This window comes from Neodiprion pinetum, chromosome 1, assembly GCF_021155775.2.
Source record: "Neodiprion pinetum isolate iyNeoPine1 chromosome 1, iyNeoPine1.2, whole genome shotgun sequence".
NCBI classification, from domain to species: Eukaryota; Metazoa; Arthropoda; class Insecta; order Hymenoptera; family Diprionidae; genus Neodiprion; species Neodiprion pinetum.
Window position 1 is genome coordinate 20,795,782 of NC_060232.1, and position 21,897 is coordinate 20,817,678.

General features: G+C 40.3%; 1 protein-coding gene across 1 annotated transcript; it reads left to right on the top strand.

Moving 5' to 3' along the window:
* The first annotated feature begins 10,700 nt into the window (after nt 1–10,700).
* On the top strand, nt 10,701–20,256 carry LOC124220711 (uncharacterized). The gene is made up of 5 exons (XM_046630019.2): nt 10,701–11,774; nt 17,469–17,574; nt 17,770–18,002; nt 18,263–18,436; nt 19,246–20,256. Exons 3-5 carry the CDS (start codon nt 17,870–17,872, stop codon nt 19,302–19,304), a joined length of 366 nt encoding a protein of 121 aa, XP_046485975.1. The 5' UTR covers nt 10,701–11,774; nt 17,469–17,574; nt 17,770–17,869; the 3' UTR covers nt 19,305–20,256.
* The last annotated feature ends 1,641 nt before the right edge of the window (nt 20,257–21,897 follow it).

Below are 21,897 nucleotides of genomic sequence, written 5' to 3' on the forward strand. Positions count from 1 at the left end.
TTACTGATTTTTTTTTGTAGATATTTTACATCATCAATTTTATATTTGACACATACATGATTTTTTTTTGTAGTGAATTTTTTCGAATTTTGGATAATGATTTTTTTATAGTAAATTTTTTACCAATAAATTTTTTTTTCCCTCCTTTTTTTTAATATATACAGATGTGGAAGACACGAGGTTATCACAGACTTTAATAATGATGATAATAATAATAATTTAGTTTTATGTCCTGAAAAACTCCAAGCCATCATCGATAGTCAAAAGTCATCAGAATTACTTTCAGATTTAAAAAATTTTAAGATTGGTCGCGTTATTGGAAATTGTTGTAATGAAATTTTTAATCAGTTGTCAACGGATGCTTTAACAATTTGTTTGAAAAGTACTGAGCTTTATTCCGTATGGCTAGCTGAACGAGAACTCCGGATAACAGCTAGTAGAGCTTACTCACTATTTACTTATTATTCGAATAAAAATCCAGACTGGAAAAAAAAATCTAATGATTACTTTTACAGTCCCTCGTTTAGCAATGAAAATACAAAATATGGTTTAGAGCAAGAAACTTATGCGCGGGAAACTTATGCTAATTTAATGTCTATGGAAATAGTTGAGTGTGGCTTAGTTATTTCAGAATTAAATCCTTGTGTAGGTTGTTCCCCGGATGGTATTGCTTTTAAAGATAACAAACCATTTAAACTCATTGAAATTAAATGTCCAAAAGAGGGTAAACGTAACGGTATTGAAGAAACTGTGAAAGCAATTAAATGGTTAACAGAACAGCATGGTGAAGTAACTCTAAAAGTTAAGCACATGTACTACGCTCAAGTTCAAATAAGTATGGCAATACTTAATTTACCATCTACGGACTTTATAATATATTCTTCTTTCGACAAACAAATAAAAATAATACCTATTAGTTTTAATGTCAAATTTACCAAACATTTATTAAGAACTTTAAAGAAAGTATATTTTAAAAAAATGATACATAATATATGTTTGAAACAACAAGAGAAGAATGAAAAACAAAAAGAACAATGAAAATCAGTGTAATTGTTACTTATAAGTTTTACTTTGTACTTTGTTCATAAAAATAAGTTACAAATGTAATAAAATATTTATAGAAATTATTTCAACCATTAATAACATTATTTTAATCCTGAGCAACTTTTTTTTTATCTTGAACAAATTTTTCGTCTTTTAAAATAGGCTGACTTAAGTTTACAACTGCACAGATAATTGTAAAAATTTTTTCAACTTTATGAACAAGTCCAATAGGCATTTTTGATGATAAGATTTCAAAATTTTTAATACGTTGGTTACTTCGCTCAACGTGCACACGAGCTTTAGCAATTCGCCGTCCATTCATCGCTTCAACTTTGGAAAACTGTTTTCGGTCTTTCAAGAAAGGTGGTGAAATTAATTTCACATCATTTTTTTGGCAAAATTCATCAAGAGTAAAGCCTCGATCAGTCATTACATCATCTTTCTTATCGAACTTTGTTATGATCCCACTCTGTTCAAAGATAGAATTATCAGAAGCTCGTCCACCAAAAGGTTTACTAATAAAAGAAATCAAACCAGCAGGAGTGACAGCAGTCATAAATTTGACCGTGTAACAGCTTTTATACCGCGAATACGTCACAACTTGGCAACACAGACATTTTGGTCTTTGAATTGAAATTTCAGTGCAATCAATGACTGCACGAACATTTTCAAACCCAATAAAATCAAGAGGAATATTCTTTAAAATATTCTCTTTTTTGGGCCAATATATTCCTGGCTTTAAACAAATGTATAACAAGTCAATCATTTGAAAAATTTTCTCTTTACAAGTTTCTGCTGTGTAACATTTAAATAGAACAGATAAAAGTGCATATGACATATTTTGCTTTAGTTTCATAAAAGTCATGACGATTATGTCTAACAAATCTAATTTAGCATTACAATGAGACATTTTTTTTTTTTTTTTTGTCAACTAATTTTTTTATAGAATTTAAAAGAGTAAAATTAGGAATCCCAGTCAATGTACTTAGTTCACCGTCATCAGAAATGAAGTCAGTAAATTTGGGAATAAAATTATCCGTACGAACTTGTGTTGCTACGTCTTTAAATTGTTTATTAATTATTTCACTAGCACTTTGTGCACATGTCTCAGCTTCGTTCTTAGAAACTTGATAAGTTTGTAGATTGGAGTCCTCTTCACCAACAGAATTTTTTGGTTGACTTTCATCTGCATGTCTGTGGTCAATCTGACCATCCAAAACTAGCTCATCTTGAAAATTGTTATCAGTATTGAAATCGCTAGGTTCGTTGGTAGTTTTTAGTTCGTTTTTTAAAAATGACCTTTTAATTTGCCTTTGCTCTCGTTCAGCTGATGAAACATGGTTTACTTTTTTAGAGCAGTCGAGAGAGCTCCTCGGTAAGTTAACTGAGGGGACAGCTGTTTTCTTCAAATAATGTTGTCGACTTACTGAAAAATAAGTAAAACTATTATAACTTTGGTCTAAGAAAAATTAAAGCTAATTATGTTTTGTTATTTGTTATACTTACAAGAAGGAATATAATCATCTTTTGTAAAATGTCGCGAACATACTCTCATGGAGGGTGATATTTTTTTGCCCGTTCTCAGCACTTTCACCCACATATCGTGTCTATCGACTAGCTCTTCTTGATTGAACGTATTCAGTATTTTCACTAAACTATCATTCTTTTTTGGAAAAGAATGAAAACGAACTGTTTCATACTTTGATGCATGACTTTTACACCCATACACACAACAGTATACATGACTATTATTTTTATGAGGAGAAAATTCCATACTTGAATATATTTAATTACAAATTTTTATTGTTTATAAATTTAATCATTTAATTCACTCGTTGTTTAATTTTTTTTTTTTTAATAAAGAATATATCCTGCGGTGAAATTTTTTGTTGACACTAATATTATGGTGATCATATGATTCTATCCTACAATCGCTAGTTCGAATTCGGACCACCAGACGGCGTATTTAAATCCTCAGTTTCCCAATACAATCGCTAACAACTCCTTTTCGGTTGTTCTATAGTTGCCCTCATACTTCGTTAAACATCGACTGACTACTCTGATCACATTGTGATAACCCTGTTTGTCTTGCTGGTATAATATTCCGCTAATTCCTCGGTCACTAGCATCTGTCTGTAATCTATACTGTGCGCCGGGAATGACGTTAAGAGCAATGCAATTCGCAAAATCATATTTTAGCTTTTTGAACGACTCAGTATGTTCGGAATTCCATGTCCAGTCTTTATCTTTTGTCAAAAGGTCCCGCAATTTATCTGTAGCCGCGCTATGATTCACGTTAAACTGTCGGTAGTAGTTGCAAACTCCTAAGAATCGTTGTAGCTGTTTCTTGTTTCGCGGTTCCTCAAAGTTCTGGATCACGTCTAACTTCCTCGGCTTCGGTGTAATTCCGGCAGCGGAGATAATAAATCCCAAGAAAGGCACTTTTTTGAGGAAGAAATTGCATTTTGACATCTTAATTGTAAAATTGAACTCGGATAATCGTCGGAAAACTCCCTCGAGTACTGCCATGTGCTCGTCGAACGTCTTCGTACCTATCAATATATCATCGATATAACACGATATTCAGTGCATCAAATTCTCCTTTTAGCGCGCACCCAAGCGCTCTCATAAAGCCACTACCGGCGGTTTTAAGCCCGAAAGGTATCCGGCAAAATTGATACAAATTCGAATCGAATAGAAATGCTGTATATTGTCGAGAATCACTATGCAATTGGACTTGCCAATAACCCTGCGTTAAATCCAATTTAGAGAACCACCTCGCATCGTGAAACTTTTGCAACAATTCGTTTATAAGCGGTGGAGATTGATGATCGTCGTCAATAATTTTGTTCAAGAATCGGGCGTCTAGGAACAACCTCACGGAACCATCTCCTTCCATAACAATCCTTAAGGGATTACAATACTGCCTCACGGCACGCTCTACGACTCCGTTTTCGACCATTTGGTCTATTGCCTGCTTGGTGGGCTCTCTTAGGCGGAATAGGACCGGATAGGTGTGAAACCGGCCCGCGCGGTGATCAGGCGTAACTGATGTTCGTATCCTCGAGCACACCCTGGTTTATCCGAGAACAACAATCTGAACCTCGCAATGGTATTTATCACAATTTCTTTCTGCGCCATCTCGAGTGATATTAGTTTACACGCGACCGCGCCAAGAGCTTCCGCGAACTCCTCACTACTCACAAATTCTGGTTTTTCATCTATCTCGCTAATCACGAAAAAGTCCTTGTCTGATTGAAACAATCTCGCCGCTATCTCGCTCACTATTCCCTCGTGATTATGAACTCGCTCTGTCGTTTTCGAGATTTTCTCACACGAGGATTGATTCTCAGGCCATTCCCCCTCGTTTGGAGGTACCCCTTCCCCCTTAGACTCAAGATCATTGACTGAATTTATTTTATTCAACTTTTCGCAATTATTTTCAACCGTCTTCTCTTCTACGGGAAGACCCCTGAGGTCTATCACCAACACAAGAGTATCATTATTATTTTTTTGTGAACAGCGAAGAGTCTCGGAAGCGTTTCGCTCGAATATCACCGTCAACGTCGAAAGAACTTTACCCGCAACCTCGATCTCGCTATTTTTATAGTCCAATACCACGCTATTTCGCTCCATCCAATCGTTGCCCAATATAACCGTAGACGTTAACAACGGAATTATCAAAAAAGGAAAGCTCAATTTTCTACCCTCAATCTCTATATCCAACCAAACCTGTTGCTTTATAGTCGTCGATTTTTTCCCGATAGCCGTCGTGACGAATAAATTCGAGACAGGCAAGACGTTCAACTTTTCTTTAGCCGATATTTCTTTGTAGCAAACCTCAGATATTGCCGTAACCTGACTACCAGAATCAAGGAGAATAGTTCGATCCTCCTCCAAGATCTTTACTTTAAGATGAGGACATCTCATTATCAATGGACTCTATTGAGAAAAATGGTTCTTAGCGAGTCCGCTTTTACGGGTCTCGCTCTTCTTCCTGTCTTGGGCTTGAGGGCTTCGGCCAATCGAAAGCAGGCGTCGGGATGGAACCTTCTAGAAACGCGACAACCTGTCTCATGAAGAAGCCTTGGCGTCGAGTCCGCCAAGACGAACGACGCACGCGTTAGTTCGCTCAGCGACATCAAGAGAGAAAGACAAATCTACGTTACGATCTACGCTATATTTTTATTTTTGTTAAAGAAGCACTCAAAGAAAGTTTATTTCAGTTTTCTTAATAAAGACTCTATTTTTCTTTTGCTAATAAACCAGTACGCGTTGTGTCACCGAAATAAAGATGAAAGTATTATCTCTATCTCCCACATCCTTCCACGACTAATCACAGATAATACATTGAATAAATACCTCCTCGTAAACAGAAGAAGAGGAAACGATTAAAAATTCAATAGGTTATGGGTCCAGTCACGCCAGCTGCATAACTGTGATTAGACGGTCGTGGAAGTCGAGTCTCGCAAGTGTCAAAAAAAAAAAAGGGGGAATCGTGCCGAGAGTCGCGTGTTCGAGGCGCGTGGTGAAGCGAGGGGCGGCCATATTGTCCTTGTGCGAGAAACAGGTGTTCGCGTGTGAACTTGTCGGAAAGGTAATCCACGATGGCCGAAGCGATCTCCACGAAAAGTGTAGTGAGATTCGACGGTAGTGGTTACCAGGGCTGGAAATTTGAGTTGAAGGCTGTTGAGGAGTGTTCCGTGTGTGTCGCATGAGAGCGGGAGAGCGCGGAAACGCGAAAGGAATGCGAGCACCGCTCATTGGTCGGTCGGATCGGAGCTAGAGGAAATGAGCGAGTGAGAGAGAGGGCGACGAAAAACAGTTGTCAAGCGTGAGTCTGTCTGCCTATACGCATAAGAGCGAACGCACACGCGAGCGTATACAAAATTGTCAAGAGCCTGAAAAATAAAGACATTCATAAAAGTTAATCTTATCCTTTTGATTTACCCTGCACCGTCAACTGTAACAATAAAGGCATTATTTGTGGCTCACAGACTATGGACGATCGTGGACGGGACGAGGCGGCGACCGACGGCGGCCGATCCGCGCTCAGCCACGTAGGTGGAGGATAACGCTCGCGCAATGTTCTTGCTGAGCTCGGTGATCGAGCCTGTGCAGCGCAGACCTCTGCTAATATACGAAACGGTGGCTGAAGTGTGGACGAAGCTGTCGACCATCCACGAGCAGAAGTCTGAGTCAAATAGATTGATGCTGTTCGGGAGGATTTTCGAATATCGGATGGGGCCGAACGACTCAATCACCGAACACCTAACGAAGGTGAATAATATGGTGGCGCAGTTGCTCGACGTTGGAGGGATGGTGCGGGAAGAGATGGTCATGGCGAAAATTCTGGGGAGTCTCGCTCCGAAATATCAGTTCTTCCGGACGACGTGGGACAATATAGCGGTGGCACAGCAAACGCGGCAAAATCTAGAAGAAAAGCTACTTCGGGAAGAAGAGCGACTGTCGAAGAACGACAGTAGTAGAAGTGCACTTGTGGCATCAAACCGGTCAAAAAAGGGGGAAAAAGGACAAAGTACCTGAGACAATAAGCAGAAGAAAAAGAAAGATGAAGAAAAAGTGAGATGTTATAAATGCCAAGAAATGGGACACTATGCTCGTGAGTGCAAGCAGGACAAAAATAAAATCGCGGGAAAAGATCGGGCTGGCAACGAAGAGCGCGACTGTGCGTTTGTGACCGAGAGTGGGGCGAAGGAGTCCACACCGGGCGTCGGTAAAAACAGTTTCTCGCTACCGGCGGACGTGGTCAAGGAAGTGCTCGCGGCCGATAGAAGCGACAGTTGGCTTACCGACAGCGGAGCCTCTCGGCACATAACTTACCGACGGGAGTGGCTACGGGACTATCGCCAGTTACCCTCGGGGAACATCGTATCCCTTGGTGACGGGAAAGAGTGCAGAGTAGCGGAAGTCGGTACTGTCGAGATCGACAAGTATGTGAGCGGCGAGTGGCGGCCTTCTCGGATCGAAGGTGTCCTCCATGTTCCGGACATGACAAAGAATTTGTTTTCTGTCCGCAAGTGCGCAAGAAAAGGGCTCGATGTGATTTTTCACGGCGACTTAGTGCACATCGACAAAAACAATTTCGCAGTCGGTCACGGGGTGGCGCAAGGCAGCGAAATCTATCTCATGGCTTTTCGAACGAAGAATTCGGAAGTGACGTCCGAAGCGAACGTGGGAAAGGCAGATTCGAGAGTGTGGCACGAGCGACTCGATCATGTGAACAGTCACGCGGTGAAGAAGCTCGTCAAGGACAAGCTGATCCAGGGGGTCAAATGCAACGGTGACTGGGACGATTTCTGCGGCGCGTGTCAGGAAGGAGAATCGCACCGGCTGCCATTTCGGAAGGAACGTGTTCGTGCGACGACAACACCAGGCGAAGTGTGTCACAGCGATCTGTGTGGACCGATGTCGACGGAGTCTCTGGGAGGCGCGCGCTACATGTTGCTGTTCAAGGATGACGCAACGAGTTTTCGCCACGTTTTCTTCCTGAAGCATAAGAGCAACGTCCTTGAAAAATCCAAGGTCTTCGACAAAATGGTCGAAAACAAATTTGGGAGGCAGATGCAAGTGCTTCGATCGGACAATGGGCTGGAGTTCAAGAATGGCAGCATGATCGAATACACAAAGGCTATAGGGATTCGACGAGAGTACACGGCTCCATACACGCCGCAGCAGAACGGAAAGGCAGAGCGAGACAACAGAACTCTGATCGAAAGTGCGAGGACGATGCTGTTGGCTAAGGGACTGCCAAAGTTTCTGCAGGCGGAAGCGTGCAGCACGGCGGTGTATCTGGTCAACCGAGCGGGAGCCTCAAGTGTGAAGAGCGGAGCGACGCCCTACGAGTTATGGTTTGGCGTGAAGCCTGACCTGAGCCATCTGCGGATTTTTGGTTCCGAGGCCTATGTAAACATACCGAAGCAGCAGCTGACCAAAGTGGACGCTCGAGCGAAGAAGGTGATCTTCGTGGGGTATGAAAGCAACTCTACTAATTACCGTGTTTTTGATCCGGTTTCGAAAAAGGTTTCAGTGTCACGGGACGTGACGTTTCGGGAAACGATCGAACCCGCTGTGGGGCAAAAACACAACGAAGAGGGAGAACTGCTGTTGCCAAAGGAAGAGGCAAGGATTCCGGCTTCGGCGGAAGCGGACGAGGACCTGGACGACGAACTGTTCCAGGAGGCAGAGGATGCTCCTGCTCAGGACCAGCTGAAGGAGAATCGACGAGCCGCACGAGCTGAGCAAGATCGAGTCCTCCGAGATCGAAGGTCGATTCGAAGACCGTCGAGGTTCGAGTCCAACGTGGCGGAGTGCGCCGTACCGTCAACCTACGGAGAAGCTCTCAGCTGTCCAGAGGCAGAACATTGGGTGGCGGCAATCGAGTCTGAGCTGCAATCCCATCGGAGCAACGGGACCTGGACGCTAACGGAACGGAAGCCACATATTAAATTCATCGACTCCAAATGGGTTTTCCGTATCAAGGACGGCAAGGACGGAAACTCTCGACGTTTCAAGGCCAGACTCTGTGCTCGAGGCTTTATGCAGACAGAGGGCGTGGATTTCTCCGAGACCTTTTCACCGGTGGTGAGATACGACTCTCTGTGGGTTCTGTTGGCCATCATCGCATCCAAGGATTTGGAGATTAGGCAATCCAATGTGCAGACGGCTTTTCTGACCGGAGAATTGGAAGAAGAAATCTTTATGGCTCCGCCCAATGGTCTGAACGTCGAAGGACGTGTGGAGAACATCGTCTATCGTCTGAGGAAGTCGCTGTACGGCTTAAAACAGTCGCCTCGCTGTTGGAACAAGAAATTCTCGTCGTTCCTGAGACAGTTTGACTTTCAGGAAACGAGTGCAGACCAGTGTATTTTTACCGGCAGGGTGAAAAACAAGATTGTCTATCTGGCTTTGTTTGTATATGATGGCCTAATTGCAGCAGAGGACGTGGACGCCGTCGAAACAGTACTTGGGCATCTGAAGGAGGGTTTCGAAATCACCGTCGAGGATGCAAGGTCATTCGTCGGAATGGAAATTCAAAGAGACAGAGCCAGGAAATCAATCTTTGTACATCAGCGCAAGTACGCGAGGAAAATTCTCGAGCGATTCGGGATGACGGATGCCAAGCCAGTCAGTGTGCCGTGCGAACCGGGTTCCGCACTGCATTCGCTGTCAGAAGAAGAGGAGGCTGAAGATGTGCCATACAGAGAGGGCGTTAGCTCATTGATGTTCTTGTCGACCGTCTCTCGACCAGACATCGCATTTTCAGTAAACCTGGTGAGCAAGTTCCTCAACAATCACGGCAAGGAGCATTGGCGGGCAGTGAAGCGAATAATTTCATACGTAAAAGGAACTCTCGAGTACGGAATCGACTATCGAGACGAGGGGAGTTCACCGGTGCTGGAAGGTTTCTCGGATGCCGACTTTGCAGGCGACGTGGAAACTAGGAGGTCCACAACAGGATACATCTTCGAGTTCGCCGGAGGACCGGTGACATGGGCTAGCCAACGACAGAGACTCGTAACACTAAGTACGACTGAAGCCGAGTACGTGACAGCGTCGATAACATCGAGGGAAGCCATTTGGCTGAGAAGATTTCTCCGGGAGATGTCGTGTCCGTGCGAAGAAGCTACGACGATCTTTGTGGACAATCAGAGTGCGATTCGTCTCGCGAAAAATCCCGAGTTCCACAAGAGAACTAAACATATCGACGTACAATATCACTTCGTACGGGAGAAGATTCGGTCAGGAGAGCTGACTGCCGAATATCGTCGAACTGAAGAACAAAAGGCCGACATCCTGACAAAGGCGCTTCCGAGGCGTCGATTCTACAAGTTGAGGGAAGACATCGGGGTAAAGGACCTTGGACTCTGCACGAACGGCGGAAGTATTGAGAAAAATGGTTCTTAGCGAGTCCGCCTTTACGGGTCTCGCTCTTCTTCCTATCTCGGGCTTGAGGGCTTCGGCCAATCGAAAGCAGGCGTCGGGATGGAACCTTCTAGAAGCGCGACAACCTGTCTCATGAAGAAGCCTTGGCGTTGAGTCTGCCATGACGAACGACGCACGCGTTAGTTCGCTCAGCGACATCAAGAGAGAAAGGCAAATCTACGTTACGATCTACGCTATATTTTTATTTTTGTTAAAGAAGCACTCAAAGATAGTTTATTTCAGTTTTCTTAATAAAGACTCTATTTTCTTTTGCTAATAAACCAGTACGCGTTGTGTCACCGAAATAAAGATGAAAGTATTATCTCTATCTCCCACATTCTTCCACGACTAATCACAGATAATACATTGAATAAATACCTCCTCGTAAACGGAAGAAGAGGAAACGATTAAAAATTCAATAGACTCGAATTATCGTTACTCCCGCGGTCCATTTTTTCATTCACTCCCTCTGAAAGTTCGTCAATGAAATCAAAATCGTAACGACGCGTTGCCGGACCCTTATTCAGCGCGTCGCATGAGAGTTTAAATAACCGGTATCTCTTTCCGTTTGACTATTTAAACTAAAAAATTCTGACTTGTCTGTGCCCGCGTATTCATCGGCGGTGGAAAACGCGTGTCTGGCAACCGTTTCCTTAGCTGAGAGCATTGAGCCTGGGCCTGACTGTTGCTATATTGCCCGTATTTATACCTGCCTCGTGGCTGATCATAAAACCGTCTATTGTCCGAAAATCGTCTATTTTCATATTGGTAACCATTATTTCGTTCCTGTTGCTCCATATTCACTTGTCGAACTCGAACCGGCTGTCTGATAGCCTCATTCTGATTTCCCGGTTGATCATCCCGAAATTTTGCTCGTTCTCTACGTATTCCGTCCAAACTCCCGATCGTCTGGCCTATCAACGCGTCATTATTAAAGTCAACTGTAGCTAACACCTCCCGTGTAGAAATATAATGTGGTATGCCATAACTCTAAAATGGGCCACATCAGGCGATTACATGGCTTGCCGTATTTGTTTCAAAATTCACCGGTCATTGTTTTTGCATGTACGCTTATGGATAAAAAAAGTTTTTCCGTCATTGTTTGTATAAAATATTCTATTTCACACTATTCTTGATCACGTTACTCGGATCATACGTGTCATAGCGCTACTTTGGGCTCATTATGGCTGCCAGTTTCGCACTATTGTTCGGGTTCTAGAATGGCGCTAGTGGTACAATACGAATATCGTACTTCGGCTGAAATCTGGCAGTCTCATCTCCGCCAATGTATGGTTCGTGTCGCGCTTCTAGTGTGGCATGGAAGCGGCATTAGTTTTGTAATTCAATTACATGCCTATATATATTTAATGGCCCCCTATTTTTGTCATGTGTAATTTAACTTTTATCATTACTTTATGAATTCTATGTGTAATTGGATTCATTTCGACTGATCGGGTTTTCAGCCCATGTGGCCACTGTCTGACATAACCTAACTGCTTCTTTTAATCCTGTTAAGTTCGAGTTTGATCAGTATTCAGCCAGTACCTAAAAAAATCCTTGTGGGGGATATCCATATCTTCTATAACATATGTATGCGCAGATCTCTCTTTTTTCTTCAAATACTCTGAATTGAGAAGAAACGAACTCAAAAATGTGTGACAAACGAACATTGAATAGAGACAAGATCAACGAAACAAGGCGAAGACAACGACAAATTGTAAAGGCAATGGCCCGTGATATTGATATGCGATTAACGTCAGATGAAACCTCGACAGACGAATCAGGTAAGACAATAATGATTAAATATAATTCTCCAAATGCCAATTATACTATTTGTTTACATTATCTGCAATCGAACCAATATACATCATCATTAAAAAAGGATATTGTCTTCTGTGTCAGGTGGAATTTATCATCTATTGACAAATGTACGAATTAAAAAATCTAAATGAAAAATACATTTACATGTAGATGATAGAACACGTGAACCTAGAGAATGTTCAGATCATTGTGGTACATCAGCTGAAGAACATCCTGATCCATCAATAATAGTAGAACAAGAGGAACAAAACAGTACGGACTATACGACAGAAGAACAAGAAAATGAGAATAGCACACGTGAATCTTCAACAGAGCAGGAGTATGAGGAAAGAAGAAGTCGCACATCAGAATCTACAGACGACGAAGAAGAAAGAAATGTATATCAGGAGCTTCGAGAATGGGCTGTTAAATTCAACATTCCACACAGGAATCTTGAAAAATTATTGGACATTATTCGCAGAAGATTTTTACCTGAACTACCGAAATCAGCGAAGACTTTTTGGAAAACGAATTCTTGTACTTATATCATCAGAGAAACAGAAAGTGGTCAGTTTGTTTATTTCGGCTTAGAAAGTGGGCTTCGAGCTTGTATAATCGAACACCTGCATCCTGGAAACCAAATCTTTTTACAAGTTAATGTAGATGGGCTGTCAGTTTTCAAATCAAGTTCAACGCAATTTTGGCCCATACTTTGTAAGGTGCATTCTCCGCAAATGGATTTGTATACACCGTTCATTGTAGGTTGTTATTGTGGGAATTCTAAACCTCTGTCACGAGCGCCGCATATTTACACCGAATATCATCATAAACCATGTCAATAATTATTAATATCGCTTTAGAGACGAGGAAGCATAGCTTAAATATGTTGGTTAATCTATATAAAATATTTCTCACAAAACAGTTCGTGGCATAACCAAAGCGCAACGGCGTAGTTGACGGACAGCAACGACAGCGTCTCCGCGGCCGCCAGATCCCGGATGTAATCAACACCGGGATGAGGCGATCGCGAGATCACGTGCTTCGAGGATGACTGTCGCGGGGCGAGCCTTTGTTCCAAAATTGCAAATTCAGCGAAAACCTCTCTCACCGCCCGACGTTCCAAGGGGTGTCGGACGAGCGAGCGAAGTCAGTCCCGTTAGAGACAGAATAAAATCAACATCTACGGAAACAGGCTCCTTCAAAGCTGTCGAGTATAGAGTTGTCAGTCTTAGAGTCATCGACGAATAGAGAGTGAATTCCTCTAATTCTACACGCGGTGTTTAAAGCGTCTCGCGTCGCGACGTCAGTCTTTCGAAGCTAGAATATAAGAGTAGAAAGCTGTGCCACGAACTTAATCAAGTTGTGTAGTAATAAGAATAGTGATAATTGAGAGAGAGTGAGAATTCGGAGTAGAAACCACCAAAAGAGTGAGTAGATGTATGAACGAGAACCACTAGGTTAAAAACATTAATGTAAGCTTCCTCGTCTTAGATATTTCACCCGCTGCTTTCGCTTGCTATTTTCAGTTGCATTGATTCATTAAAACTTGATCCCATAGTAAACATTCTATTACATTAATATCATTGAATCCTCCAAACCTATTCCCGGGATCGCCCTGTAGAGGACGATCACCTCCCGACTCACCAAAAAAATAAGAATAAACCTCTACGAATACCTAGAGGGATAAGTCGTCGCGTGCGAGACCGCTCCGCACGTGACACCTCATGACTTGGCTGACTATTTTCATGAATTCATAAATGAAATCAATTTACTGCAAAGAGATGGCATTATTTTACATGGAAACAGGTTTGAAGTATGTCTGAAATGCTTCATATGTGATAGTCCAGCTCGAGCGTTATTGAAAAATATTAAAGGCCATGGGGGCTTTAGTGCATGTGAAAGATGTACTGTTGTCGGAGAGCGTAAAAGGAAAGGTGGAGGTTTTTGTACAGTATATCCTGATGTAGACAACGAACCAAGAACTAATGAATCGTTCAGAAATTTTGATGATCCTAACCACCATAATGGTGTGAGTCCACTGCTGGATATAGTTCCTCCGATAGACATGATTATACTCTTCTTACTGGATAAATGACATTTGTTCGATGGCGGAGCAATGAAGAAGCTCATGGATGATTGGCATTCTGGAGATTTAAGGGTACGGCTGGGGCGAAGAAGTAAAGCGGAACTCAATCGAAGAATATCATCCATCAAATGCCAGATACCATTGGGATTCCAAAGAAAACCCAGAAGTACTATTTATGTAGCAAAATGGAAATGCACTGAATTTAGGCTCTTCCTTTTGTATATCGGCCCCATTGTTTTGAAGAACATTTTACAAGAATGTGAATAGAAAGTGTTCTTCCTCTTAAGCAACAACTGTAAGAATGTATGTAAGGAATGTTTACATTTTGGAATCTTACGCTTCTGATGCGAAGCCCGTAAGACAGTCAAAGACCGTCTAATAAATGAAATGCGGATATGCATTATCATTAATTACGAGGAATTTTCATTGTTGAAGATATAAATTTGATAAATTTGATAAACTGGTAAATCCGAAAAATTAACGGCGGAGCCAGGAATCGAACCTGGTATCTAGAGATGCTTCACCGGAGCCTTACTCCACTAGACCACCTAGTCGCCCTGACTCTGATGTCGTTAATTCCTCTCATCGACTCCTGGCTCCGCCGTTAATTTTTCGAATTTACCAGTTTATCAAATTTATCAAATTTATATCTTCAACAATGAAAATTCCTCGTAATTAATGATAATGCATATCCGCATTTCAATTATTGGACGGTCTTTGACTGCTTACGGGCTTCGCATCAGAAGCGTAAGATTCCAAAATGTAAACATTCCTTACATACATTCTTACAGTTGTTGCTTAAGAGGAAGAACACTTTCTATTCACACATACAAAAGCGCAAGAAAACAAATTTGAACTAACTGGTGATGATAGGAATTAACGACATCAGAGTCAGGGCGGCTAGGTGGTCTAGTGGAGTAAGGCTCCGGTCAAGCATCTCTAGATACCAGGTTCGATTCCTGGCTCCGCCGTTAATTTTTCGAATTTACCAGTTTATCAAATTTATCAAATTTATATCTTCAACAATTTTACAAGAATGTCTACAAGCATTTTCTCCTGCTCCATCTGGCTGCTCGCATTCTATGTTCTCCCGATTTTGCACTTAAATATAATCAGCATGCTAAAATATATTTGGAGAAATTTTTTCTCGCCTTAAAAAGATTGTACGGTGCTAATTCACAATCCTTAAACAATCACAATCTAATACATGTCGCTGATGACGTCAAGAACATGAATTGCTCTTTGAACTGCATCAGTGCCTATCCATTTAAGGGATCGTCTCAGTGTGACACTCCGAAAAATCACTGATTTTCGCGAATTTTTTTTTTAATGTTCACATAAACTAAACGGTCCGGTTTTTTTTTCATAAATAAATACGTTTATGAAGAATACAAAATGATTTTTTTAAAGTTTATTTATTGAGTGCATCATTGTTGTATAAATTGTTGTAATTTCACGTGAAAAAAAAAGGTGCTGCACGGTTTCCACGATGACGGCCGCAATTTTGATCGGAAAAAAAAATTTCAAAAAGATTATTGATCTGTAGGAAAGTCGCTATCGCGCTATGGAGGGTTTTTTTTTTTTTTCAAATTTGACAAAATGGCGGCGGTTTGAACAAAAAGTGTCGAATGTGGCCCTTTTTTTCGACAGTTTTTCGTAAAAAAAATAGGAAGTTTTCGAAAAAAAAAAAAAAGCTTCCATAGCGCGATAAAGAATGACGTTTAAAATGTTCTCCCGAAATTGGAACTAGATATCTTTAAAACTCTTCCTTTGAGAGTGGGAACCGTTTTGAAAAACACCATTCTGAGAAAAACGCGTTTAAAGATTGAAGTTGGAAAAGTTTATATAAATCGTTTACTTACGATCAATCGGCGATGCCAGGTCTTGATTTTTTTCTTGGGGGTTTCTCTCGTACGTCTATCCGTGGTGGATGTCAAAAACGAACTGAAATGCTTGGACAGTTTATTCTGCAAGGTTATAGAACCTAAGCACCTTAGTACTCGCGCAGGTAGAAAACCCGTTCCCTTTCTACAAGAAACGCTGTAGCGACCGTAATAATTTGAATTTCGATTTAAAAATTTGAGAGAATGTTTAGAACAGTGTATACTATACGATAATGCAAAAAAAAAAAAAACAATTTTTTGAAAATTTCACACTGAGACGATCCCTTAAGAGCCTACTCAATAAAATCAAGAAATCTGTACGATCAACTAATCGTCCTTTATCTCAAGTAAGCCGACGCCTACATGAAGCCCAACTCATCAAAATGAAAAAAGCAGACGTTCCCAATCAAATTGAAATTATCAAAACTAAAATCAATGAAGCTGGGATTGAGAAAGTGATACGAGTGAAGTACAAGTCATATATTTTGAGAGATCAAGCACCAGACAACATTGTTTTCCTACAGGACAAGTCAATAATACAAATAGAAAGAATGACAATTATATCGAAAAATCCTGATATGGTGACAATAGAGGGTAAAGAATTGAGAAAAAAGAAACCTTTATATAATTATCCTAGCAATTCGAAACATGTACGAATGTGGGAGCTCCACCTTCGTCCGTCAGCCAACACAAGATCCTGGTGCATTGACTATATAAATACAAAAATGATGAAATTAACCTTATCACTCTGTCCAGATGGCGTAAAAAAAACGTTCGCTTTCTCTCTTCTACATACGTAATACCTAGACTATGCTTTGCACAGCAACTGTCTGAACTTTTTGACATTCAAATTAATTCTAACATGTTGATTGAAACAAGGGAAATTTCTCGCTAAGATTGAAAATCGTATCAGAAATTTATGAATTATCCAACATTAAATCTGAAAAATCAAAAATTCCAAAAAGTTCCTTGCGTTACAATGATTTTTATATGACACTCATGTTCATGTTATTTTCACAAGACTAATTGTAAGGTGAGAGACATCCATCAATTGAATTTAGAATTGAATCCCTTAATTCTTGAAACCAAATAGAAATTAATTTTCTATCAATTTACATTGAAAATTTTTGAACAGAAAATCAGTTTTTAACTATCTTTAGGGATCAAGGGATCCAATCCTGAAGTCAACACACGGATGTCTTTAATCTTAATATACTTTTAATACTACCCTCAAATATGAATTCTGTGAATTATATCGTTTCTGTACTATATCCATTCCTATCCCTGTCCCATATCCTGTAAGTATCATTACCTATAATGCAAGGAGCATTTCGTAACTGCGGATTTTTCACATGTAATGTTGTATAATTCCTAAATTCCCCATTTAATTTCCAATCTCACGGTAAGATTTTCTTTGGTTCAAATAGCACTGTCAAGAAAATAAAAAATCATTGCAATAGAAAAAAATGTACAATTTTCGGTTTTGATATAGGCACTTATTGAAAAAAAAAGACGAAACAGCGAAAAAAGGAACTTTATCTTGAAACTTATATCGCTCCATAAAAGAAAATTATTTCGGATCATGAATCATTCTTCATACCATATTACTGCTATTTGAAAACAGCCTGAACGTCACACACCCTTATGGACCTAACATACACGAGTATAGATAGTGTATGTATGTATAAGCGGCGAGTCTGCGATTTTAGATTAGGTACGGGAGAAAGCCCGCCAAATTCGCCATTGCCGGCGTTGACGCATAACGACATGACAACATAACGTGTTCCTCGAGGAAAACCTTCGGTTTTCGGTAAAGTGAGTATATTTTAGTACTTTGTAATTTAGCAGTTGTATTTTTATACATTTTAAGACGTGTAATTAATTGAAAAGGAAGGTAAATCCGGTTTAGTTTGGGAAAGATACTGATGCATTAACTACACGTGTACGACATAACCTAAAAAAAAAAGTAGCGATAAATTATTCATAATTAATTGTTTGTTGTGTATTTAGATGTCGGGGATGAAAATTGAAAGAGACCAAAAAAGACGGTACTTTCACAATCGACTGCGTACTATGTAGCTGGATACGATACGACCATGAGAAGGGACACATGTTGGCGAAATTTGCACCACCACCATACGGAAACAAAACAGCTAATAAATTATTAGAATCATTGATGAAATCACAAAGCCCTGCTTTGCCGAATTGGCCAGAATATGTCGTAGAACTTGTTGGTCATGCAGGTACATAAATACAAATTTACTGACACTCTTATTCAAGCTTGCATTACATTTTGAAGAACTTGTATTATCCGAACTATGGCGGGTAATAGTCTGCATTATCTAAGTTTTTATAGGCACAAATTGACTCGTGTGATGTAACATAAAGAGACTATTCAAATCTCTTGATCAAGTCTTCTTGGTCCACAACAGCTCGGATAATTAAAGTGCTACTGCATTTATTGTAGCTGAATTTTAATTCTCTTTTAATTTCTTCAATCTAGACACATATGAGAAATCCATTGAAAGACTAGGCATTTTGCAAAGCGATGAATTTGCTTATACAACAGATTCTGACAACACAAGACAAGAAAAGGCATCTCAAATAACTGAAAAAATAAAGAAACAGAGCTTAGAAAAAATCATGGAAGTGCCAAGACTTGAGAGCGATGATTCAGGTGAATGTGCGCATTTCTACCTATTTACAAAGTTGAATTTCTATTAATATTTATATTAAGGGCTCAAACTTTCAGGATAATTTTTATTTGTCGTCATGAACAATGTTTTTACAGTACCATTAAAAAAAAATTCTTCGTTTTTTTTTGGCCCAGTCTACACTATACACTGCGATAAAGCATTCCATTAGCGAAGCAGACGCTTTGGGACTGAGAACTTGTATTCTTACGTTTGATCAAACCCTATATGCCAAGTCTCGTGACATAGTTGCGGCTTCGTCATTGACAGACCAATTGTTGGTCGTCATTAGATTAGGGGGGTTCCACACACTAATATCATTCTTGGGGTGTATCGGCTTCGTTATGGGAGGTAGTGGCCTTGAAGAAGGTCTTGGAACCGTTTATGCAGAAAATACTTTGAAGCACATTCTATCAGGAAAGGCTTATGCACGAGCAGTAAGAGCTCATACGTTGTTTCAACTTGCTCTCTCCCGACTGATATTCTCCGATTTAATGGAAAGTAATGACGAATTTTCCGAATTATTCAAAGACGAACAATTTTCAAATATATTTGACGTGTTCAACCTGAACGAAATACAGAACAATGAAGTTTTCCAAAAAATTGCTCGTTTGTTTGAAGCACAAGGTGTTTATTAACTAATAATAATGCATTAAAATCTTGGTAAATTAATGTTCTATTTGCCACAATATTTTTTATTTTATTATTTTTTTGTTAAATTTTTTATAAAGTCTTATATGCTAATAAATAATATTATTCAATTAAAAATATAGAGTAATCATTTATATTACAGAGGAAAACGATACGAGGCAAGATGATGAGGCGTGCAATGGAACCCGCGCGCCGATGTGACGTGCCGCGCTAGATAAATTAACTCTTTTCCTCCAATAATAATAATTTCTCCATCAATTAAAAATACGTTATGGGTAAAAATTTTGACGTAGAATACGATGGTTGTGCTGAGAACTCGCTACGAGGTTGGGGCAATTGTTAAAAATCGATTGAAAGATTTTAATTGTTTATAACAGTATAAATTTCGGAATAATCGTTAATAAAAGAATTGTTGTAATAAAATTCATTTTATTAGCTTTGAGATGAAAAAACGAACTTTCCAGCTCAAATAGAACCAGCGTTATGAATTTTTGAACGTGAGTCTTCCAAGCCAAAAAACACCAAGTTATCAAATTTTCGATGCCCTCTATTTTACGAAATACGTCAAATAAAAAATCCTCTAATACGTATCCCTATTTTTTCGGTATAGAACCCGTAAAAAAAATTTCAGCTAATTCGAAAATGTGTCGGTCACAAAGGTGTTCGGTTGTAAAAGAATGTCCCATTTACATTAAAACATATCGCGCAATATTAGTTTTACACAGCACGAAGTATTTTCGAAATGATTTCATAAATATCACTATTCACCATTTGTAGATATTTGGAAATATGTTCGAAAAATACGATTGAAACAAAACGGATACGAATTGTTGTGGTCTCGTTTTATGAAGCATCGCTACGACCTTGCATGACTATTCTTCGACATAGGTATCGAAATCATTCTGAAATTGTACATCGCTTGTTACACACAACTCTACTGATAATAATGAAATAATTTTATGTTCGAAGCTATTTTACTAATGAAAAGGGTTTCAAAAAATGATTATATATAATATTGGAACACTTTATTCATGTTACTATGGATATATGAAACAATTGTTGACATCGACGTTGAGGATTATTTTTATACCCTCTGAAATATTAAATACAAGGAAATAGTATCCGAGATTCGAGGTAACTATGAAGCTGCGGGTTGTGCGAAACAGTTCCTTCTCCCGGTTGATGAGAGTTTCTAACATCCTTTGCGAAGTAATGTAATTTGAACATAGTTCACCACTCCATGAAGATATCCTCGCGACATTTCGATCTGCATGTGACATTGCGACCGTCCAACGGTTATGATGGATTATCCTGTACAATATAAGCGTGTTCATTTGGTTGTTTCGCCTTTTCAACGCAGAATCCATAACATGATTACTACTTGTCGAAGCAGAAGGGCAATTCGAGCTCTGACGATAGCCATTCATAATGTGGGTTACTGGAGTGACTCAACAATCGCTCTCGCCTGGATTAGAGGCGAAGCTTGCCAGTGGAAATCGTTTGTCGCAAACCGCCTGGCAGAAATTTAGGAGATCACCGACCGTACCCTATGGAGACACGTGCGATCAGAGGACAACCCTGCGGATGTCATTTCCCGGGGCATCGACCCTCAACTCTTGGAGACGACGGCAATATGGTGGCAGGGGCCTACCTGGTTCTCTCTTGGGTCAGAACACTGGCCACCGGAGAAATCGTGCCACACTGCAGACGTCCCAGAGCGCAAGCCTACGCGTGTGATATTTCTCAACGTGAGACGTGATTTTTAAATCTTTGAACGGTTCTCATCATTGAATAGACTAATTCGAGTCACAGTATATTGCTTGCGTTTCAAATATAATTCATTGAGTCAGAGAAATCGCAAAGCTGGACCCTTGGACATCAAGGAACTTGCTCTAGCTCTTAATTGTTTAATCGCGCTCATGCAGGAACAAGAATTTTCCACCGAAGTCAACGACCTCAAGCAGAATCGCAGTGTCGATTCTAAGAGCAAATTATTGCCGTTGCATCCATTTTTAGACAAAGAGGAAATCATCCGAGTAGGAGGCAGGTTGGAAAATTCCGAGTTGCCTTATGCTCAAAAACATGCGATAATTTTACCAGCGAAACATCGCCTCACGCGCCTCATAATACGCAACGAGCACTATCGACTACTACATGCTGGACCACAAGCGCTGCTCGCATCATTACGATGTCGTTACTGACCGCTGTCAGGTCGTAATACAATACGGAGCGTCTTGCGCCATTGCATAGTATGTTTTAGGAATCACCCGACGGCTACGCGACCGTTAATGGGTAACCTACCCGCAGCAAGGGTCACTCCAGCACGTCTATTCCTAAAATGCGAAGTTGACTACGCAGGCCCATTCAATATAAAATTTTCGCGGAATAAATCGGAAAAGGCCTACCTGTGCTTATTCATTTGCCTATCTACAAAGGCCATTCATTTAGAAGTAGTCGTTGACCTCTCAGCTACGGGATTTCTAAATGCATTCAAACGTTTTATTGCGCGCCGCGGACGGTCCTCGCATATGTATTCCGATAACGATACTAATTTTTTAGGCGCCAATAATGAATTGAAGGAACTCGGTAAATTGTTAAAAGCCGAAGCGCATGAATCGGTCATAAAAAATTCCCTAATTGAGCAATCGGTCACATGGCATTTTATTCCCTCCTACTCACCTCACTTTGGTGGGCTATGGGAAGCAGGCGTCAAATCCGCAAAAACGCACTTACGAAAGGTAGTCGGAACTTCATTACTAACATATGAAGAGTTGTACACGATTTTTACCTCAAT